General features: G+C 39.2%; 1 protein-coding gene across 1 annotated transcript in view; it reads right to left on the bottom strand.

Annotated features, from left to right (window-relative positions):
• TOP2B (DNA topoisomerase II beta) overlaps window positions 1-24,266 on the bottom strand; it is a 43,991-nt gene that overhangs the window by 6,492 nt on the left and 13,233 nt on the right. Inside the window, 34 exon segments of the mRNA XM_033165376.1 lie at window positions 1,392-1,471; window positions 2,456-2,639; window positions 2,642-2,662; window positions 5,539-5,700; window positions 6,420-6,588; window positions 7,637-7,831; window positions 8,737-8,820; window positions 9,107-9,176; window positions 9,178-9,260; window positions 10,361-10,452; window positions 10,566-10,761; window positions 12,320-12,520; window positions 12,614-12,683; window positions 12,685-12,733; window positions 12,736-12,745; window positions 13,368-13,470; window positions 13,472-13,597; window positions 16,023-16,171; window positions 16,645-16,766; window positions 16,953-17,067; window positions 17,153-17,245; window positions 18,672-18,733; window positions 18,736-18,780; window positions 19,199-19,213; window positions 19,216-19,303; window positions 20,007-20,117; window positions 20,429-20,523; window positions 20,526-20,553; window positions 20,685-20,833; window positions 21,269-21,419; window positions 21,797-21,934; window positions 22,048-22,149; window positions 22,884-23,057; window positions 23,138-23,350. Coding sequence (XP_033021267.1) covers window positions 1,392-1,471; window positions 2,456-2,639; window positions 2,642-2,662; window positions 5,539-5,700; window positions 6,420-6,588; window positions 7,637-7,831; window positions 8,737-8,820; window positions 9,107-9,176; window positions 9,178-9,260; window positions 10,361-10,452; window positions 10,566-10,761; window positions 12,320-12,520; window positions 12,614-12,683; window positions 12,685-12,733; window positions 12,736-12,745; window positions 13,368-13,470; window positions 13,472-13,597; window positions 16,023-16,171; window positions 16,645-16,766; window positions 16,953-17,067; window positions 17,153-17,245; window positions 18,672-18,733; window positions 18,736-18,780; window positions 19,199-19,213; window positions 19,216-19,303; window positions 20,007-20,117; window positions 20,429-20,523; window positions 20,526-20,553; window positions 20,685-20,833; window positions 21,269-21,419; window positions 21,797-21,934; window positions 22,048-22,149; window positions 22,884-23,057; window positions 23,138-23,350 — 3,745 coding nt within the window.

Below are 24,266 nucleotides of genomic sequence, written 5' to 3'. Positions count from 1 at the left end.
GTTTTAACATGTCATGTCATCACCTTTTCACAGTTAGGCTAAATACAGGAACGCTTTCTACTTCCTCACATTAAATTAAACTTACCCCCTCCACACACACATAAGATCTTAAACGATGTTTGAAATATGCTACCTTCCATTCAAGCTTGTCAGCATCCACTTAATTCTAAGATTACACAGTTTGTGCCTTTGTATGGGTGACTCCTTCGTGACCCACACAGTGGCAGATAATGGATGGGTACTTAACGGGGAGAAGTGGTCGTCTTGCTCAGCATGTGCAAAGCTCACTGGATTGCACACCAAGTTGTCTCACCCCTTGAGAAACTAGTGCAAGTTGTTGTTTTTGTTGTTGTTGTTGTTGTTATTGTTGTTGTTGTTGTTATTAACTGAATTTATATACCACCTATATCCCCGAGGTCTCAGGGCGGTTCACAGAACAAGTTGAAGCATGGTGTACTTCATACAGCACTGTCCTGGTCTTCTTATAATCTAGCAACCCTTTTACAGCTGTCACATCTCAAGAGATGGACCACAACACGGCAGACCTACCATTTTCAGGGAGATAGGTTCTGTGAGGGGGTTGGCATCTGGCATGAGCACAGTGGCAGAGCTTTTTCCAGACAGCTTCTAAGCTTCTTGGGAACAAGACTAGCACATTGCATACTAAACATCTTTTAGTTCCTTCACGCTTGGTACAATTCAAAGTTTTGAAGTCTTGGTGGGTGGCTGACTGCCTTACTGGAAAATGATCACTCCTCGAGGTATTCTATTTGAGGCAGACCTAAGGAATTCATATATTTCAAGCACATTGCTATCTTTGTAGATATATCAAAAATACTCACTATATTAACACACACACCACACATATATATATATATACACACACACATACCTACCAATACCAAAGGTGTCATGGGCTTTGGAGACACTCGAACTCAGGACGCAAGGGAGAAACGTGCTAAGATGAAGGCAACGCTTGGCAAACACTTACTGTTATGTATTGAAGTTCTCAACCTAGGCCACCAGGGGTGTTGTGTATATGGTTTTCACTCAGGTCCACATCAGTTAATTTAGGCGGGAAACCCTGGGCTGTTGTTGTTACAATGTTGTCAGCCGGCTGCCTATGAAAGCAGGCTGGCTGAGCTGTTTATATTCAGTTCAGTTCCAGCTTAAGAATAAAGAGCTGCTTGGAGAAACCTCTGTGTCGTCTGCTATGTCCACCCACTACTTAATACTTCCCATGATCAATTCCCACCCAGAAACCTATGTCCCCACTGTGGAAGGACATGTGGATCCAGAATTGGGCCTCCACAGTCACAGACTCATTGTTAAAACCATGTTTATGGAAGACAATCTTACTCGGCTACGAGTGATCGCCAAAGAAGACCTACCAATATTGGCTTTCCGGGAATAAGAAGGAAAGGTGAAGAGGTTGCCGAAGTCTTGATTAGTCTTCTCTGGGGAAATCTTCCTGTTGTAAAAATGAAAACTTCAGTATCTGTTGCACCATGCACTTGAAACCATTAGTTACTTTTACAAAGGCAGAAGCTCTGCACAATTTGCAAACACATAAGCCCAATACAGGAATCATGGACCCTGATTCACCACTTCATAAAGAGTCCAGCTTGACTTGCAACCAATTCATAAGCACTGTCTGATTCATCTTGGGGACTGAAGTTACCCACCCCCCTGGGAAAACCAAACTAGATCCAAAGACTTGGGCGCTGTACACACCTGAATTGTATATATCTTTCTCCCCGCTCCCCACCATTACAACCAAAGAAAGAATCCTTTTTTAAAATTTGGCCAGAATTATATTAAATTTGCAGGCAAGGTTTCTCTCCTGATGGCTTCAATCTTGCTAAAATTTCAGGATAGCTACAGTTGGTTTTTTTTTTCTCAAGAGCAATGGTCACAGTTTCTGGGGGGCGAATCACTTAATCTCTCCTACCATTTGGGGGGCAGCTGGCCTGAAAATTGCAGCCATGAGAGAGGTGGCATTTGGGATTCATCCAAATCCAAGCACACCTTTTTTAAGACATGCCTAAGTGGGGACAGGAGTTGTCAAGCACCTGACAAGCCACAGTAGTTGGCTGTTGGGTATTAATAGTGCAATACTGGGCTATTATACAGAAAACGCATATTAGAGTATCCAAGTTTTTAAGGCAAAGTGGGCTGTCCACATGTTGTGGACAACAACTCCCATAATCTGTGATCACTGGCCATGGTGAGTGGGGTTGATGGAGGTTGTAGCCTAAAACATCTGAACAGCACCAAGGTGGCTTGTGCCTGGTCTAAGGATTTTTATCAGAGTGCCTCAATGGCATGTGTCTTCACATTTCAAAGGACAATAGGCTAAGGTAAGCACACCATGGAGGACTGGCCACTTGTTCAAACAGGTAGATTTGTTCTCGCATATTTCTCAGACACACTTTCCTGAAGTTACTGCACTTACTCTGGAGAAGGTTTCGATTTGACTGGGGAGAAGTCATATTCATCCTTTTCTAGACCATCCGAGGGCTCAAATTCATCTTCTCTGTCATTGATGATGGGAGATGTTTTTATTTTCAGTTCATCTAGATCATTATTATTGTTAGCATCTTCGTCACCTTCACCATCATCTTCCTCTTCTGAGAATCAAAGGTGTACTTAGGCCTTTCAGCTGTGAAGACAGATAATGGCATCAATATTTATTTGTGCATTTCTACACTGCACATTATAGGAAATGTCAACCCTAAAGTGTTTGATGCAAGATACCGTGCATACCTTTATGAAAACGACAAACGTGGAGGGTATGGCAGCTTAGAGAAAGATGAACAAGTAACTTTTCCCGTAAGGGATAAAGACTAGCAGCCCATCCATGGGGAGACACTAATGATCTGTAAACAACAAAGAAATGAACTACACTGCAATCTCTTCTAAAGGAAAGCTATGCAGTCAGCTTCTGGTAAACGCACATACAAACTAAACAAACATTCCTTGATGGAACTGTGTCATCCATCTTGACAAAAAGGACCGTGTCTTCTCATACCCAGACCCTGCGCTTGTCATCTGAGGCCCTTCTCTATGCTCCCCGGCTGTGGAATGGTCTCCCCAGAGAGGTTTGCCTGGCGCCATCACCACATGTCTTTAGACACCAGACAAAAAAAAACATTCCTCTTTACCAAGACCTATGGCTATTAAATAACCTATGGCCTGTGAAAGTGGGGACGACGACTGTTTATTATTATTATTATTTACTATTAGGCCATCTGTCAATATGCTTTTTACTGTTTTTATCATGGATGTTTTGTAATGTGGTTCTAATGTACAACACCCTGGGATCTTTTGACAAATGGCAGTATATAAAATGAAATAGTAGTATTTCATAATTGCTGCATCAGTTTGCAAAGGACTGTAAGGGGTCGATGGCTTGAGGGTTGTGCAGCTAACTCTATCAGCGCCACTTCAGTTTCTGGTGCTTCCTCTCCTGGCATTGGCTTATTTGTCTTCTTTATTCCTTGGGTTAATTGATCTAGCTGGGTGTTTGCTTCAACTGCTCTGGATAGTGCTCTAAACCTATGGTGTGCTCTAAACCTAGGGTTTAGTCTAGGCCAATTTACAATAAGGGACAGAGACCACTCCCTACTTGATTGATGGTCAAATCACTTCCACCTTCAACAAGCTTGATATTTGGGTTAATAAAATGTGATTTGCCTCTTAAAACGGGTTTTGCTAGTTGCCAGGGTGAGCTAGGCATTTTCTGCCCAGGGCACCAGAACGCATGTGAAGAAAAATAAAACTCAGACAAACAAGACCAACAATAAGTAGTTTTGTGCTGAAGGCAGCCCTGTTTAGGGAAGTTTTTAATGACTGATGTTTTAATGTATTTTTAATCTTTGTTGGAAGCTGCCCAGAGTGGCTGGGGAAACCCAGCCAGATGGGTGGGGTACAAATAATAAAATTAATTACTACTACTACTACTACTACTACTAACTTGCCATTCATTTTGTTGCACCTGGTGCAAGAAAGCACCTCCATAATGGCCCCCTGAAAAAAACACTTCTGTTTTTAGACACTGGTTAAAACCACTGTAATCCATAAAGGCTTTTAGTGGGGTTTTGAATCCCAAGAGTATCTTTTCTGTTAGTGGTTTTAAATGTAATTTAATGCTGTTGGTGACTGTTTTGTTTTCTGCTCTTGCTCTCTTTTGGGTTTTGATACTTTTTGTGCGAGTTGCTTTTGCAATTTAATCAAATTGTAAGCCAACTTGAAAATCAAGCTTAAGAGTACACAAACACTCACACATACACTGCGTATTGGCTGCGAGTCCTGGAAGACCTGCTCCCTGCCTTGCAGGCAATTTCTCACCTGGCCTGGGAGGGTGTGGCTGACTCCATCTACGAAAAGTAAGTCGCTGCTGAACAGACTCTTAGACTGGGGTCTTGCAGAGGTGGGGGTGGTTTGTTGCTGTTATTGATATTAATTTTTGCATCTTTATTTTAGATCTTATTATTTATGTGGAAATTGTTCAATCTGCTTGTGTGCTTTCTGATATTTTATTTATTGTTTATGACTACTTTTGTTATGCTTTGTTATGCTTTTAATTATGTATTTTTCTCATGTTGTAAAGCTGCCTTAATCATCATTTTAACTATGGCAGCATACAAATAAAATTACGGATGTCTGTATATATATGAGTGTGTGTACACACTTATAACCAGGGAAGTAATAAGATTCACTCAAAATCATAGCCTTGCCAAGTGCCAGGATGAGGAAGTGTCAGCATCTTGCCCACTCAGCACCTATTATCAAAGATAATTGTCTCTATAGGATAAGTGATATTCACTTGGTCCTTGGCATCTGAAGTTTTAACCAGCTTGCATCACACCTATTTTCTCTTAATCCTGCCAGTTAAAGCATGTTTCCCAGGAAAAAAAAACAACAACTTGTTTCTGCATGTTTGGCTTGAATTCCCCAGCTAATTTTCTCCAATTAATCATTCAGTGGGTAACCTACATTTAAACATCTGTTTTAAAAAGTCCGTAGTTTGTATCCTGAGACCAAAGCTATGCAAAATATAGAGTACATTTTGAAGTCATGATAAACTACAGGTAATCATGTAAGAATACACCACAGCAAGCTTTAGGCTTGCACACTTTTCTCCTTGAGCATAAGCTGCGAAGATGAATTTGGAAGCTTTTACTTCTGTCAACCACCCAATAAACTGTGGTTAATTTTAGCTATGGTTTGTTTGAAACAATAGTTCATGAAGCTGGCTTTTGAGAGGGAGGAGAGCTGAACCTAAGGCTGCAGCTCTTTTCCCATGGTTTGCATGATGCCCAAACACAGTCATCTGTTGTATAATACCGTACATTTCAAGAAGAAAATTATGGTGAGCCTTTATTAAGGTATATGTAGTGGAAACCCTGTGCACACAAGCAGGTATCGTGGGCAAGTATCCCTTGAAAGGAGGAGTGCCCCCTTTTTAGCTAAACAGCTCTAGAAGGCTCTCACTGTATTCTGCATATAAACTGAATAACACATTTTCATTATTACCTGCGGCTCTTCTAAGTAACGAGTCTCTTGGAATAATCACAGGTTCGTTTTCCTCCAAGTCACTTTCATATTTAGATTCATCATCTGACCACGGGTTCCGTTTCTTCACTTTCTTCGCACTGGACTTTGGGGTGGAAGACGGTGTTCTTCTTACCCTAGGGCCTAGAATAAAATTTCTCAGTATAGTAAAGAATCTTTATTATACATACTCCCTACACAGTTTTCTTTTAAATAACCCGCATTAAAGCATTTTCATTTTCCAGGTTAATTATGTCGAAACACATTACCTCATTAAGCACTCCAAATACAATATTGCAGTCGGGGATGCCAGTTTTGAAAATAATGTCATATAAAATGGTAATATATGTACAAGGAACTTGTCCCCTCTGCTCTTCACTGAATCCAAAAGAACTAATGCATTTGGCAAAACACCTGGCCAATTCATCCCTTTCACAGGTCTGTTAACCAAAAGGCAGGGCACAAATAGGCCACACTAATCAGTATCAATGCTTTCCTGAGAACCATGGAGACCACTTAACATGGGTTCCATTGACTTGAGCATTGAGCACATAGTCCAAACCAATCTAAACCATGCGCTTGTTCAAGTTCTTCCAGAGAAGACTGCCCAAATACAGCTGCTTCTTAAACCTAAAGTCTTTGGCAGCCGTGAAGAGAGGAAAACTCTGGGTATCCAGAAAGTAGTTGCACACCGAGATGTGCAGTTCGTTTTTTGTTTTTTTTAAAAAAACAGTCATATATGTCTATGTCTATATCTATATCTGCAGCATATCTATGTGCTATCACTTCAGGCATTACAGAGCAGTTCTGCATACTGAATATTTGGCTGACGGTGCTTCTTGGAACACTCTCTGTTTACTTACCAGGCTCTTTCTTCTCTCTCTTGGGCTTAGGTGTTTTAACCACTGGGCTAGCCACTGGGCTAGCCACTGGGACAGAGGTATTAAGCGAATCTTCACCAGCACCTTCGACTGGTATGCCACCAAACTCTTCATCAAATTCCAGTTTTATTGCTAGAGTATCCAGTTCTCCCTGGAAATTTAAACAAACTAATTAGGTTAATGTAATGGCTGGATGTAATAAAGTTTGCTGAGCTGATACAATAATCCAGAGTGCTTCTAGGAAATTCAATTCCTGCAGGCCTCTCTATCTGGTCCTTAGGACTCCCCCCCCCCCCCCTCACAACCTTCACCAGTCTTACTCTCCGTGAACATTTCTGCCTGGCTGGAATGTCCTTCAACCTGATAATGCTTCTTGGTTGCCTGGATGGAGACGTGTGTGTGTGTGTGTGTAGAAACTAGCCTATTGTTGTTTCTCTCACTTTTGCCTATGCCCTCCCAAAGGTTGCCCAGATGAGAATGAGGCCCTCAATCTGGGGACGGGACCCTTAGTTGTTCACACTCCGTCCAGACACTTCCAGGTTAGATTACTGTAGTGCACATTCCACAGGGCTGCCATTGAAGTCTGCAATCTTCAATTGGACAAGGCAGCTGCCCGTGTTTTGCCTGAGGTTACCAGACTGGATCATATTATGCTCATCATCTACCAGCTTCAGTGACTGAATGGATTCCAGAAACAGATTGGCAAAGTTCTGGTTTGATCTTTATACCCTGATCCCAGGCCGTTTAGGGCTTTATCAAGAATTGCCTCCTCCCATATGAACCTGTGTCCAAGTCACTTAATTCAGTCTTCAAGACCTTTTCTCTGTGTCCCCTTTAGCCAATGTGTGAATGGACCAACATGAGACATAGGGTGTTTTTGGTTGTAGTGCCCAAAATTTGGAACAGCTCCCCTTGACAGGGATGTCCGGCTCCTTAGGTGCTAAGTTGTCTACTTCTAGACGGGCACTGAAGACAGGCACTATGGGCATTTAAAGTTATTTCCTCTTAATTGACTTTTGTTTTACTAATGCTTTTAAATCATATTACATTTACTGTTGTGTTTTCAATTTATGTGTTTATTTACCATTTCTGTAATTATCTTTTAAGCTGCCTTGAGTATGTTTGATATAAAAAGCAGGGTAAAAATTGTACAAAAATAAATAATATATAAGAATAAGGAACAAGATATATTGACTTGCCTTCTTCTTTTTTAGCAGTTTCTTACTGGCATCAGCTTTCATAGCAGATGTAATCTGTGGAACTATTCTCCTACCAAATGGCGATGGCATCGTCTCTTCTAAGTGAAGTTTCTTCATCTTTTTACCAACTTTGCCTTTAATAGGTTTTGCCGTCATGCCAGACAGGACATCTTCTCTTTCCTGTGCTTCTACTTTCTAAAAATAAACACAAATGAAAGAAAAATATAAACATCTCCAAAGAGTAACTATTACTACTACAAAACAAAATAAAAAATAAAAAAATTCCTTCCAGTAGCACCTTAGAGACCAACTAAGTTTGTTCTTGGTATGAGCAAGAACAAATTTAGTTGGTCTCTAAGGTGCTACTGGAAGGAAAAATTTTTATTTTTATTTTGTTTTGACTATGGCAGACCAACATGGCTACCTACCTGTAACTCTTACTACTACATATAGAAAATCTGTGTCTGCTTAAAAACCACAGAGTTTTTAAAAACGTTAAGAGGTTAAAATAATGCTATAACTGCATTACGTCATCCAAGAGAGGCAATACTAGCTACTAATCCTAAGGAATGTTTGAGCAATACATTTGAGTAATTTTGGACAAAGCCATATGTAAAGCAGATGAAAGATTATTATATTAAGTATTTGTCAGTCTTTGCGGGGATCTATGTAATTCCTCCCATGTCTTCAATTTGAGAACCAGTCAAAAGCTTTTAAAAGAGAAGTATTATGCATGTAATGTCTTTGCCAAGAAACATGGGTAGACCACGTTATGGAACAAGGATGTAGGAAAATTGGGCAATAAGCAAGCAACTATAGACACTCAAAGCTAAACATGCTGAACTCAAATGCAAAACCTACAGACTGGTGATACCCCCTGTATTCTGGTTTTTCTGCCACAGTAACACTTGCAGCAAATGTGTCTGAGAACACAGCTCTGAAGTGTAAAATTACACAGTTCTCCATTCACCTCTTCTGCCAACAGACTTTGATATATTTAAAAAACAACAGTTTTGCTAGACTACTTGGTGAAACAAAACTATGGTTGCTTCAAGTTGATAAATTGAAACTGAAACATTAATCCTTGATGCTGTACATACATCAAGCTCTTCTACAAAGGCTGCTAAATCTTCTTTCCAAAGGTCTGAAGGAGATTTTCTCTTGAGGTCAGCGAGTTCCTTTCCCTTCAAGGTGACAAATACAGAAAGGATTTTTGAACAAACATATTCTGAACATCCAAGATAAGCAAATGTTAATGAAACAAAACTAGGACAGCGACTATACAGTCATCCTCATGCAAAGATCTGCACATATTACCTTTTATGTACATATGTTTGATCAATAGCATTGTAATGGTGAAACCAATGAGCAAATTTTGAGACACAAGTTTGGGTTTGGGGGATAAAGTTTAGAATTTAGAATGCAGCTGCACCTACATCAGATTAGGTACTTTCCCTGAAAGATACCTACTTTTGTGTCTCGCTGCTTAATGATATCTTCTACTTTCTCTTTAGTAAGACACCACAAAGACATATTTAATGTAGTTGAAATCTGGGCCTGAGGTAGATCCGGAAGAGGAGGAACTGTCATCATTGAGGTTCTGCATTTCTTCCTCTTCTGCTGCCTATAATAATAACAACAACAATAACAACAACAACAATAATACTGCTGCTATTCATATATCCTACAGCTACAAAGGAGTATACTTAAGACTTTGTATTTTTTTAGGTTATATTTCTATGATATTGGTGATGTACAGAGGGGAAGCTCAAGGAATCCTGGTAGGAGCAAAATAAATAAAAAATGGGAAAAAGCATTGCATAATACCCAGGACACAAAGTTCCAAAGCTGCTATGATGTGCAACTAGAAACACACAAATCTCTATACAATACAGCAGGGGTGTCCAACATGTCGACTGCGATCTATTGGTAGATCCCCCGGAGGATTTTTTAGATTGGGGTTCCAAAAAACAGGGCTTTCCTTCCCCCAAAAAAGGTCAACAACCTGAACCCCCCCCCAAAAAAATGGGAGTAGATCATTGCCAGTTTCTAATTCTGTAAGTAGATCGCCGTCTCTTAGGAGTTGGCCACCCCTGCAATACAGCAATGGGTTCTCAAACAATCTACTGGTAACTTGAAATGTTTGAAAATTACTGAGGCCTACCAGTTACACAATGCCCCTATTTTAGAGGCAGTTACTCACGAAATTGTGGCAGATGGGAGGCAGTTTGGCATAATCAGAAGATAATTATTTACATGATTTTCTACAGACATCTCATTCATCTTTGGAAAATGCTAAATTTCTTTGCCAGAGCATTTTCCTTGGGAGAAGGAGTTCTGCCACTCATCTTGAGGTACTGATAGGATAATCTCCAGCTGTTGTTATAAATCTCTCATTCTCCCCAGCCATCATGGTCAATGGCCAGGGATGATGGGACATGTAGTCCAAGAAATAGCTGCTTGCTATTTCTGTACAGCTCCATAAACTATGTGGCAAAGACCAAAGCCAACAATGTAATTTCTCTAAGATAATAAAAATCCAGCCAAAGCTGTACATATAGCTTGCATTAGTATAAATTAGTTAACTATTCATAATCTGGGACTAATTTAAGCTGCAACCCTAAACATCCTGTCATACAGAAGGAAAGGCCCAAGATTAATATTGTTACATATTTTCCTTAAAAATATTGTTAGAGGGAGTTGCTCGTCGCCTAAATGGTTTACCTTTTCTTGTGCTTCTTTCCAGGCTTTCACCGGGTCAGATTCATAGCCTCTCTGGACTAACATTTGAATCAAATCTCTTTTTGATTTATTCTCTACGTGAAACAAAAGAAATCAAATTACAATTTTTTTAAATGGTATGTTTCTATTTTCCTTCACTTACATCTTTGTCAATTTCATAATGCACTTTAAATTTCACATGTTTTACCTATGGTAATTTTCCCTTGTATTTTCTCTAGAATAAAGCGAGCCTGATTGTTAAGCTTGGTGGATTCTGCCCCCAACATCCCTGCAAGCCACTCCTTGCGCAAGCTGTAGTAGTTTAATCGTAAGTCAAAGAATTCCTTCAGAATATCTTGCACAGTTTCATACTTCTTCAGACAACCCATGTGATCAAATAGCACCTGCACAAATATAAAATGTTTATTTTCTTTCTTTCAAAAAATAAGGTTTTATTAAAGCTTTTTTGTAAGAAGAAGAAGAGAAGAAGAGTTTGGATTTGATATCCCGCTTTTACTACCCGAAGGAGTCTCAAAGGCTAACATTCTCCTTTCCCTTCCTCCCCCACAACAAACACTCTGTGAGGTGAGTGGGGCTGAGAGACTTCAGAGAAGTGTGACTAGCCCAAGGTCACCCAGCAGCTGCATGTGGAGGAGTGCAGACACGAACCCAGTTCCCCAGATTACGAGTCTACCGCTCTTAACCACTACACCAAACTGGCTCTATAATATAAGAAACTAATCTAAATAAAAATAAAAACAGAGAGAGAAAGAAAAGAGAAATGAAAACTCAGGGTCCTCTCCCAAAAGTAACTCTTCACCCTTGCCTAACACGAAAAGTTGTGGACTCTCCCAGCTCTCACCTGGGAGCTTTCCTTTCTTCTCCCAGTCTCTAACCCTGGAAGGCCTTTCCTTCCCAGCCAATGTTTGATTATTTCAACACTGCATATGGTTAAGTACGTACAAGGTATGTGAATATTTTATTTGACTGCACATGCAACTAACATGAAGGTAGTTCAGCAAGCCTTTAAAGAATTCTCAATTCAGATTCAATTTTAATTATTTGAAATAAATTTTGACTAAGCTGGTACTGATAGTTTTTCTGGGCATTTAACAGGCTTTATTGCCAAGTTATATGAATTCTTAATTTTTGTCAAATTCAAATATTTCATATTAAAATCATTATCCAAGTATAGAAGGACTTTGGCTTAACTTGCAACTCAGCATTTTATTTGTTTGTAAATAATTCATGCTGTTGAAAACAATGAGGTGATCAGAATGCAATTAGGTACACGTGTTGAGGATACATTTCTTTTTTCAAATTCAAATGGCAACTGAACTCCCATACCCACTTTCAAAGGGAGATAATGAAAGAGTTAAGAGCCCCCAATTTTGCCAGGAGTTTGGAATTCTCAAATCTTGAGTAATCTCTTTAAAATTATAGACAAATCACCAGCTGAGTGAGTCAAAGTGTTTTAATTCTAAGATCACCTGAACAGGCATTGTCCAGGTTGTACAATTTTTTAAATAACCAGATATCAGACCCATCTGTACTTAATGTCAGATGTCAAAGAAATTAACAGCTATCTGACATTTAGAAGACATCTGAAGGCAGCCCTGTTTAGGGAAGTTTTTACTGATGTTTTAATGTATTTTTAATATTTTGTTGGAAGCCGCCCAGAGTGGCTGTGGAAACCCAGCCAGGGGTGGGGTATAAATAAATTATTATTATTTTATTAGTGGGGGGAAATTACACTTTTTACACCAGATTTTGTCTGATAAAGTTTTGAAGTTAAGGTTTACCACCTCAAATTACTATTAGCCCCCTTTCACTTTTTGTATTGAAGGAAATATGGAGGGAGGCATTTTAGTCACATGGTATACAGAATATATCGCTGCCACAGCAACAGAAAAATGATTAAAGTGCTATTAGTGCTGGTAGTCAAACATATAGAAAAGTTACCATAGAATTACAAGTTAAACTTGTCTGAAGCTTAAAGACTTTGTGAAGTCCAGCAGCCTCAGCCTGAGCAAGCTTTTCTTCGGTCATTTTCACAACGAATTTCACAGTTGTATCAGTGTGATACTCCTTGTAATCTGAAATTAATGCTGGTGTTTTTTCCGTTCCATTCAGCATCGGCTCTAACACCTGTTCTTTGTAAACCTATACAGACATTTAAAAAGGAGGGGAAATAGTTATTTAAAAGGGGAAAAATTACAAATGTTCAAAACCAAAAATCATCTTAAAAGTATTCACCTGAGTCCATGTTCGAACTGGAAGCTCTGTGATTTCCACTGTGTTCCTGTCAACCACAAATATTTCCCCTCACTACATATTGGTTCTGACCAAGTTCCTGGATCATTCCTTTGAAGTTTTGTAGTTTGGAAGCTGTAATGTTAAGGATTATTTGACATATTAGCAACATGCCCCTAGTAAGCCTTGGTAAAGTTTTCTTTATTTCTAAGAAACTAAAATATTGAGTGATGCTCTATCGGCATTTAAAACTAAAATTATGTCCACCTAGAAACTAGCAGTATAACATTATTTCTATGGTCCAGTCCAGTCCAGCAATTCCTCTGTACAATGCTGCATGAACGTACCACAAGGAGCAGTTAAAAGTTAGGATGAATCATGGCAGCTATTGTGGCTACACCTTTTTCTAGCAGCCACAACTGTGGAAACTGCAGAGGTGCCCCTTTGCATATCGCCCTTCCACTCCAAGTCTGAAAGTTACTCTAGAGAAAACCTAGTGAAAAGTTGCTAGCTTTCCTATACGCAAGGAGATATTTGCTAAATGTGGATAATAGCCAATTACTGAATCATACGGTGACTAAAGAACTTCCATTTTAGTTCTGCAAGTTTTAAAGTTTCTTTGAGAAAACACGTTCAGTGACAATAATACCATATTTTGTCAAGATAGAATAAAATAATGGCATATGAGAGGGGTCACGAGTTTGTCTTCTTTATGAAAGCATTATAATATATTGGTCTGCAGTGAACATTGCATTACCATAGGATGTGGGTCCAACCCGTCCAGCATTCTTCTGACGTTGTTCACAATCTCTCTGGTATCATAGTTTGGAATTTTACATGCCCATCCAGTTCCGATGCCCGGCACCGTTTACTAAGACCATGGGAATTATGGGAATGTACCATTCAGGCTCCACACGCAAGTTATCATCAAAAAGGAATTTAAGCAGATTATCATCCACTGCAGGAAAAAGCAGCCTTGCTAAAGGGCTTTAAAAAGAAAGGAAATGTTTTTTTTTTAGTTAATAAGTTATAAACTGTTCTTTTTATTGCACCAGCTGAGAGCACCATGGTTCCTCTAACATACTGCACAGCATTCTCAGTAAACAACAATGCACTCAACAGGATGTCTGTAAGTGTGCAAGACCCAGAGCTCCTGTGCGTGTAAGAAGCCTCTGAAACAGACTTTGGGGTACAGCCCTGTGCATAGTAAAGAATGTTTTTTGTCTCTTTGAAATCCATTAGTATTAAGTGCACTTAAATTGGAATTTGCTTAATACCAAATCAGGCCACTGGCCTATCTAGTTCAGTACTGTCTACCTTCACTGGAAGCAGCTCACCAAGACACCAAAGATTTCTGTCTGCTTATCATCTGAGTTGTCATCGTTATATTTGTTTTAGCATTCGGGAGATATTTTTAGCTCAATATTTTCACAGCAGAACACTACTTTGATACCATAGCTTACTGTCACTGCACCTACTAAACATATACCAGAGATATTATGCAAGCAGCCTGCGACAGATAAACAAGGAATCTTTAATTCCAAATCCTACAGTTCTAGGAAATGTTATTCAAAGTGAAATCAGCATCATTTTACTGGTGCTTGTTCCTACAACTTTTCCTCTCTTTCTCTCTTCATTCATTGGTCTGGTTTGCTTGTAAGACTTAACTAGGGTTAATTATGGTTTGTAGGGAAACCAAGCAGGCAAACATAATTTGTGTTCCACCAACAAACCACAACGTGAAGGCATGGTATATTTTAACTATAGTTTGATGTTAAGTCTAAACCCAAACCCAGTCTTGCTTTACCATGGTTCATTCCAGCACTCGATCCCAAACCCTAGCAAGTTATAAAGGCATAGGAAAGAGCAGTTGGAAAAGAAACCACACTTTAGAGAAGTAAGCCATTTGTTGTTAGCTCATCTGTGAGCCAACCTGTGAGCACACCAGAATTAAAACAAATGGCTTAGTGTTTAGGCTCGAAGTCCCACTATGTCACCAGGAGTTACAGATATAACAAGTAAATGCCTGGCGGGAAAACTGGAAAAACTGCTGCAGCATGTATGTATGTATGTATGTTATGTCTAACTTCAAGGGCACAATCTGGCAAAACCAAAGTTAGACTGCAAAATGGGATCCAGTTGCAAAAACTTTTGATGCCTTATGCCCAGTGGATATATAAGCAGTGCACTGCTACAATGTGCAAATGCCAAAACAGGTTTCACCCATTGAAGTCAAGAGTTTAAGCATTAAACAGCAGAAAGTCAAGAATTCCAGATATATATGTGTTATTAAATGCAGGTCTCCTCTTTGGGAGGCCTTTGTCTCAAATGAAATGCAGTGCACAAACTACCGTATTTTTCGGTCCACAAGGCGCTCCGGACCACAAGACGCACTTGTTTTTTAAAGGGGAAAAACCAGGAAAAAATATTTTCCTGGTTTTCTTCCTCTAAAAAACAGGGAGGGGGGTGCTGGAGGGGAAGCCCCTTCTCCCTTCACAGCGGCTCATCCCCGCTTCCTTAAAGGGACATGGGGACGAGGGGAGAAGGTTTCTCCCCTCCTCCCCATGTCCCTTTAAAGCAACAGGGGATAGGCCTGCTTTTGGCATCGGGGCGCAGGGTGGTGGAGAAAGCAGCAGCATCCCCGCTGTTTCCTCCACCACCCCGTGCCTTGCACCGATCCCAAAAGCCTGCTTTTGGGATTGGCGGGCAGCGCGTGGAGTGGTGGAGGAAATCCTCTACCAACATCCCTCGCTTCCCGCCGCCTCCCCCCATCCCCGGTCGCGTTCGGCGGGAGGAGGCAGCAGAGATGTTGGTGGATCGTGCTAGCAGCTCCGTGAACGGAGCTGCTGGCACGATCCACCAATATCCCCTTCGCTTCCCCCCCCTCCCCCATCCCCCGCCGCGTTCGCCGGGAGGTGGGGGGAGGCAGCAGAGATGTTGGTGGATCGTGCTAGCAGCTCCGCTCGCCGAAAGAAGCTTCTTTCGGTGAACGGAGGTGCTGGCATGATCCAGCAACATTGCCGCTGCCTCCCCCCACCTCCCGCTGAACGCGGCAGGGGATGGGGGGAGGCAGTGGGAGCGAACCCTTCGCTCCATAAGGCGCACAGGGATTTCCCCTTCCTTTTTAGGAGGGAAAAAGTGTGTCTTATCGAGCGTAAAATACGGTATTCACTTTTCCTAACCACTGCATATTAGGAAATGGAAGGAATGGAGATTTAATTAGCTAAAATGAAATCAAGCCACATTTACAATTAGGCTCACATAGTTTTGTCAACCATCCATGAAAAGTTGCAAGTGGCTTGAAATACTCATTTAATTATCTTTAGCTATCTCCCTCAACCACAAATATACATTGACAATCTGTACCACTTAAATAAGACTAGTTCCACTTGCGCTTTGAACAAAATTTTACCTTAGCATAGTGAAAATGTAACGGGGACTTGCAGCATCCTTGCCACCATGAAGCCTAGTACCAAACTGACCAATAGGCTGCAGTAAACTGACATTGTTACTTCCAACAAAATTCTGAGCCAAGTTGACAACGGTCATCATCAAAGCTTGCTGGAAGAAAATGTTTAGAGCATTGTTACTACTGCAACACATTTTCCTCACCAAAAACTAACCTACAAACGAGTGCAGAATAAATTACTGACATAACTAGCAAATGGCCCATCAAGTTGGGAAAGGGGGCACCACATCTAAGGACCGCCACTGTTTTAGGAACTTCTTTCCCTAACACATTCACCATCCCAGTGTCACTACATCCTCATAAAAAATGCTAAACTGAGTCCTGCATGATCTGCAACAAATCTATAGCTTCAGGAATGAAAACAGTGATGAAAAGTTGGGAGCTGAGAGTCTTCTATACTCACTCATCATTGAAACCATCAGAGATGAAGAAGTGAGTGAGGCTAGGCATACTTTCGAGAACTTGCCTTGTCCTGCCACCCCAAACCAACCATTTTGCAAAACTAAGTAAGTAATAGGCAAGGCACAGACAATTTTCCTCCTCCTCTTTTTCTTCCCATACTCACCTCTCCATGGTGGTACGCTGACATCTCAGCAATAGAACCAGCCAGCTGAGCAACTTTAACTTCACGCTTATCATTTCTTTTAAAACAAGTGAACAAAACCTTGCGTTGTCCTGGTTTAAAACCTGTGTTGAACAATCAAGTTTAAAAAAAAACACTTTTTAAAAATTGTACTCTTTAGCAATAGAAGAAAAATACCCCGTTCAATAATTATATGCTTGAGAAACAAAGTTTAAAGGATTTCCACACCTCTTCTTCAAAATAATGGCATCTTCGAAAGAAGATGCTGTATTCCACGAAGGTTCACTCACCATCAACAAGGGATGGAATGGATCGCTCATTGTCTGAGTTGGAGAAAAGAATCAACTCCTTGTTGATGAAGTCATTGTAAGTGAGATGTTTTGTTGCTGTACCATATAGAAATTGCTAAAATAAATAGAAGCTATTATTACTTTACCATCAACAGAAATAACATTTGCAACTCCATCTTAGTTCTGTACTGAAACATTACCTCTGGTAATCCATGTAATCGACGCTGTCGTCTATCTTCCATGAAATTTGTCAGCCACTCTTTTCGGTCATCAATTTTTTTCTTACTGAAGGCCTACAAACATTTCACATGCTATAATTAGATAAAGCACAACTAGGGGTGGGGGGAATGCTTTAGCTGGGATCCTGCAAGCTATAAAAGAGAGACAATTGTGCAGAGGGTGGTGAATATGGTTTCCATGTTATCTTGGCAGACCTGCATTTCTGATCCAGACCTGATATAAGTTAAACAGCCTTCCACTAAAATAATACTTTTAGAGGGGAATCTTCTACTGTCTGGCTCAGTTAAATTCAGTCCAGCAATAACCTCAGACCAGCAATATCATGAAACATAAGGAGTGCAAGAGAGTCTGCTTTTTAAACAATGCAACATGATTGAAGCAACCTCCAAGATGTTAGAGTATCTTAAATATTGGGCTGACTGAACTTGACAGTTGCAGTCTCCCTATGAGCTATTTTATCAATTTTTAATGCCTGTGTGCACTAATTTTCTGCAGTTTTTTTCCTGCGTGTCTTGCATGCTCTATTAAGGTGATAAAACAGAAATAAGGAGGCAATGAAGGATAAATGATTCCAGTACTAACAAAACAGGTAAGAGTCATGTTAACAAACATAGTAACATGGAAAATGTTTGTCAACTCTGTGTCTAGAGTTTTTCCTCCACCCCAAATTACTAGACCCGTATCCTAAACAATTATTGTTTATGTTTTTGAAATTAAATACTTTACAAGTGGGAACCAACTAGAGAGGAGAACAGTGAACTGGAAGACTGCCTCCTTCCAGGGGCGTTCCAAGGTGGGGGGTGGGGGTGGGGGTACGCCCCGGGTGCCATTCCAAAGGGGGGGGGTTGACAAAATGCCGACCCCCGATCAGCAGCACCCTCCGGGACACGCGCGACGTCCCCTGGGACGAGTGCCACTCTGGGTACTGGAGCAATTTTGCCTCCTTCCCAAATTATTCTGCATGGTGGCTCCTTATGTTGGCTGAGCATGAAGTGAGCTGCATTTGCAACCCACATAGACAATCCAATGTCCTTCCCCGACCCCCAGCTTCACTTGTTTTTCCTCAGCAGGTACAACTTATTGGTACACTTACACACAGCTCCTTCTGCGGGAACCCTGAAGTCATAGCAGATAGATCAATCGAAGAGTCAACTCAATGTGGTAGAGTATTTTATTTTTAAAAACTGTATGAATTCAGCATCAATAGGAAACTAACTAAAGCAACAAGTATCCTAATGATATTATATATAAATTAATCCAGAGTACAGTTCTGGTTGGTCTCTAGCAACAGTGCTTTCACAAGAGTTAGGAAAGACACAAAAACAGAAATCTAAAATGATCATAGGGCTGGAATGCCATCCAACATGGGGGAAAATGTTTGGGGCTTTTAGTGGAAAGAAGTACATTAGACAGAGTTTTATATACTTGCAAATGGCAAGGGGATACAGACAGCAAGAAATTAGTGCAGGAGGTATTTACCAATGTAATGGCAGCATCATCTTCAGGACCAGCATATCGAAATAAAATTCGATGTCTCTCATATCTGCAAAATATTCTTTTGCTTCTTTAGAAGTGCTGGTGCCCAAACCTACCCCAGAGACAAAGATAGAAAAAAATGCCAATTTAGTCCATCTTCCATCTCAACATTCTACAAAATTAATTTTAAAGCTACTTGAAGGACATCTTAAGAGGCAAAAGATAAACAGCTTGCCACCAGTCAATTAATCACACTTGAAGAATCCAAAGGCAATTTAGCTGAAGTTAGTAATGACTAAGTCTCACTGAACGCACTGGGAGCAGCTAAGTCACAACTAACTATTCCATTGGTTTTGAGTTGAAGGCTATGATCCTATACCTGCTTGCCTGAGAGTAAGCCCCACTAAATCAGTTGAACTTACTTAAGAGAAGACATGGAAGACTGGGCTGTTAGTCATTAATAAGTGTAACTGGACTGGATCTCAAGGATTTGGTACTTGGCTGTTCGGCAAGGAAGTTAAAACACAAACCTTTGTAGTACTTTATTTCCATGCTTTATGGTTCTCCATATGTTTTTTCCATTCATCAAATTCAGGAATACTATAGAAGGCAAGTTCCTGCTTATTTTTGCTTGCCTTAAAAACAAAAGATATACCAGTTAGATCCTGCAACTGTTTTTTATTCAAGTTTATGAAAATTACATTCAAAATAGATTGCTGTGGGTGCAGCAGCTCCCCTGCCATCTCTCTCTCACATTACAGCTAATGATCAGTACACAGCTCCCATGCCCCCATTAATCCTTCTCTCTTCAGGCACCACAATTATTTGAGGGCCAGATCTTAAGAATTGGATTGGGGAAGAGAAGAGGCCTAGATGGAAATATGGGAGATGTGTTCAGACTCTTCCCAGGCAAATACTTCTTCCAGTGCTTGGGATTCTGTCCTCATGCAGCGAATGCCTGTGCCAATGCTAAATAAATCACAGTTCTGAACATATTACAGCATTTGTACAAAGCCTCAATTTGATAAGCAGATGGAACTCTCTAACCCAGAGTTTCCTTTCCAAATTCCCTGAAGAAAAAATAAAAGGCAAGTTAGTTCTACCACTTCTTTCTATTTTCAACTTTTCATATTTTTCTTTTGATGGTCTATTCCAAGAAAGTATCTGAGTTTATTCTCTTTCCTTTGTCACTTTTTGCTTTAGGACATCATTCACTCAGTAAGGATATATATATTTTTTACTACATAGAAGGATGTTGTTTTGAAAATGTTTGACATCAGAAAAGAACATGTTTGTTCCTGTATGTTTATAATTAGTGTCAGAAGAATGTGTACTTACCTTTACAATTGGAGTGATGAATTCTTCAAGAAATCCATGTTTCAGAAGGGAAGGCCAATTATGATGAATAAAATTGATTAGCAAGCCTTTAATGTGAGATCCATCCTGATCCTGAGTATAAAAAATAAATGAAATGTGAAGGCTGAATAAGGCAGAAGTATTTTTTAAAAAAATATTATTTTAAACTTATTTATACCCCACCTTTTCCCCTGACAGGACTCAAGGGGGCTAAACAAAAATGAATGTCCAAATCACTAAGGAGCAAAGTGGAGGTGTTACCAAGGTGGTGTGAAATAAAGGCTGAGAGGCAGCCAGGCAAGTGATATTAAAAGTAATACAGAGGTGATAAGAAGAACAGAATTATCTTCAAAGCCACGTGACAAAGTGGGATGGGTTGTTTGAATTCTAAATCTTTAACTGACCTGATCAGTCATGATCATTATTTTGCCATATCTTAATGTTTTCAGAGACTCTGGATCTTCATAACTTTTCTTGTATTGTAGACCTACAATTTTATGATGTTGTTAATTTCTGCATTTTCCATAATCTGAGTAGAAAGCAGAAATGGAGGCAAGCAACAGTTTAGCATGTATATATTACACAGAGACATACATATGTGTGTTATATGTGTATTATGTATACACTCATTAGCCACCTTCTTAAATGGCTTTTCCTTACCTGTTTGTGAGATGCTTCTCGAACGTTGAGAATTTTACCCCTGAGTGGAAACACCCCATATCTATCTCTTCCAATGACACCTAAGCCAGAGACAGCTAAAGATTTGGCAGAGTCTCCCTCAGTTAAAATCAATGTACAATCCAGGAAGTTTGCCACCTTCAAATGGAAGTGGGGGAGGGGGGGAGAAAAAAAATAAGTTGAAGAAATCTTCAACCAAGACTATATGCAAGAAAGCAACACATGGTTAAGTAATTTTTTAAAAAGCAACTGATTGATTGAAAAGGCAAGATGCATATTTGACACGATTTGCTTCTTTTAATCAACAATTATAACCCTTTGTCCAGAATTAATCTTTCAGTGGCAAACAATATAAAGAGGAAAAGAGAGCTTGCTTTAAACATAACTGTGTACAGTGTGAAGACATTAATGCTGAAATAGGGACATTTTTACAATGCATCAGGAAAAACGTATTTGCTCAAAGGGAAAATATATTTGTTCAAAATTTGAATATATGTGTTGGTCATTTAGTCTTTTTATGAAAAAATAAAATGCATATTTTATACAGATAATTATGCTAGAAGACAGTTTGCTCTTACCAGCATCATTAGCATCATCAAGTTTTGGAATGCCCTTAATTTTGCTGTGTTTCACTGATGAACATTTTTTGTTCAGCTGTGTTTGTGCCTTGAATTTCACCCAATTCAGGATGCTTTCTACAATACCACAATTAGAGGCCTATAACACAAAACAAAAAAATCACAGTCATTCTTAGGAATACAAAAAAGGTTCACACTGATAGAAATAAATATACTGAAGTGTCAGGATCCATTTCTCTCCAAGAATGATATACTGCATCACAAAAGCAGTGTCAACATTTTTCTTGCGCACAATAACCTTAATATTTTATTTATTAAATAGGGTATTTTACAAGCAAACCAGGAGGACTCTGGTAATTCATTACTTTCTATTCAGCCACATTAACAGTCATTTCTGAACACTGTCATACGAGAAAACCACATAAATCTGAATGTCATAGTTCCCTTCCTTCATGCAAAGAGGATTACATTTCCCATATTTCCCATAAAAATATCAAATAAATATGCAATACTTACTGCTTTGAAAAACTTCTCTGATAACTGGCATTTGGACCCAAAACTTTTAGGCTGAAGTGTCATGTTCTCTTTCGTTTGAGAATCAAAAGACGGGTTCTCAATGAGGCAATTAATAAAAACCCATATGTGGTTCTTTACCTGTTCAAAAGCAAACACAAACAATAAAGGAATCAAAGATACTGAAATGATAAAACTTTTTATCTGAAATGAGGATTGACCAATATTTCTCTCAGAAGTGAGGATCAACTTGCCTGGAATGGTTTCACTGAAACGCCAGCTTTGTTCTTTTTCTTCACCACCTCTATCAATTTTCCAACAATTTGATCTACAACATAATCAACGTGTCTACCACCCTTAAAATTAAAAATAAAAGAAAGTCAGTAAAGAGAGAGAAGTAAACTTTAGAATTACTAATTTATCTGTAGTTTCCACAGGAGGGGACAAAGAAATAAGATACCCAGAAATGTTTGCTCTCTCTCTCTCTCATATTCTAACATCTCTAAACTAGTAAAGGTGCATGTGTACACATACACCGCAAGCCTTTTTTATTACCGGTATATATTTATTCCAATTCCATGAACTGCATAAGAGAGCCTAAGATGTGTGAGAGCACAGGATGTTACAAATTACCAAACCTGGAATACATTCCACTGATATAGTTCTATCTTCCCAAACTTGGTGCCTTTCAGATATTTTGGATTCAATATCCATCAGCCTCAGCCAATGGTATGGGATAATAATAATTGTCATCCAAAACACCTGGAACGCATCAGGTGAGGGAAGGTTGGCACTGTTAAAAGTGTGACAGTTGCAATAAACTCAAATAACCTAATCTCAGACACACTGGATGCATCTATTCATGCCTTATGCCAGTCTCTCCACCTTTTTTCGTCTACTTACTAAGGAAATTCATTGCAAAATATTTAAACTGATGTCTTCTTTAAAAAATTGAACTGACATAGTGCTTGGGAATTAAATGTTGGACATTTTAACCACAGTAACATGACATTCATGAGTAGCTTAATGCCACATTTCACTTTATGCTGTTTACCAGTTCAACCACAGTAAATTATGTAAAACAACTCACCTTTGTGGTAGCAATACTGTTCACAAAGCTAATTTGCTGAAATCCTTTCTCACTTAAAGTGAGACAAACATCCCAGCGTTCATTCGCAAGTTCATGGATAACTTTCAGAGCAACTCCTGTTTCATCCAACTTGTCTTTTACGTAAAGATCAACGTAACTACGAAAACCATTCACCTGTGATTTTACAAAATTAATTACTTACTGTTTTAAAGCACACAAATACAATTGTGTAAATAATTTACTAAGCCTCTTACAGGTAGTTTCTTTCCATTAAACATAACTTTGACCCCTTTACATGCTCCTGCCAAATCATAAGCTCTTCTTGTCATGAGGGCCACAGTATCTTTGTCAAGTTTTTCCATCTTAAATTTAGCAAGATCTGGTTGGAATGTGACACATGTGTAGTCATCGCCTTCAAAATGTTTTATCTTGGCATCAGAAGTCTTCATCATATTGTTCATCCAAGTCTTCGTTTAAAAAATGAGAGAAAGAGAGGGGGAGTACATGTCAATAGCAATCTTTCTATATTCTACCCAAAAAGGTGCATAGAAGAATGTTGGTTCTTGCAATTTGCAAGTACGAAGAGTTTAAACTTGGTACTTCAAAAATAAAATAAATACCACCCCAACATGATTATAAGCAACAACATGGCAAGTATAACATAACTATTTCCCATGTCATAACTGATACTGCAACCAAATAACTTGATTGTGGGCCACTGAATCATTGATTCAGAAGGATTATGGAGTGACTCCAAAATTAAACAAAAATTATTTTAAAGGTTTGCTAACCCTACAGGAATACTAGCAGTGGAAGTCAAACATAATTTCCGAACAAATTTTGTTTTTAAAAATTTCCTTGAAAATTTCCTAGTGTGAATACAAGGAAGTTCATAAATTACAAAATATATAAAGTTTAGTTAGACATTTTCATCCTATGCTGCAACATATCTGTAACAGCAGCTTTTAGGTGAAAAAAACAATACAGTACTAATGGCAGATGCCATATTGAGAAGGCTAGAAATTAGGCTCCATTTTATCTCAAAAGATATGGTAACAACAGCAGTGAAGATTGTAAATATTTTCCTAAACCAGGCCAACCACCTCTGTGTGAGAAGATAAATCAATTTACACGCACACTGACCAGAAACTGAATGCACTGGAAAAGATGACACAGGGTTCTTCACAATAGTAGTTTTTGTTAGTTCTCCACTAGGGTTAAGACAATTAAGGAGAATCACACACATGTTTCTATAGTTATATGTTAGGACTTTTTCAAACGAGACAAATATCCTTAAGATGCAAATGGACCAAACATCTTATTGAGCTAATTGGTATTTTCACAAGAATTGCAAATGGATATATTTTGTGCAATATAAAGCTT

This window comes from Lacerta agilis, chromosome 12 (genome assembly GCF_009819535.1).
Source record: "Lacerta agilis isolate rLacAgi1 chromosome 12, rLacAgi1.pri, whole genome shotgun sequence".
NCBI classification, from domain to species: Eukaryota; Metazoa; Chordata; class Lepidosauria; order Squamata; family Lacertidae; genus Lacerta; species Lacerta agilis.
The sequence above is the reverse complement of the archived record's forward strand: the minus strand, read 5'-3'. Positions and strand labels throughout refer to the sequence as shown.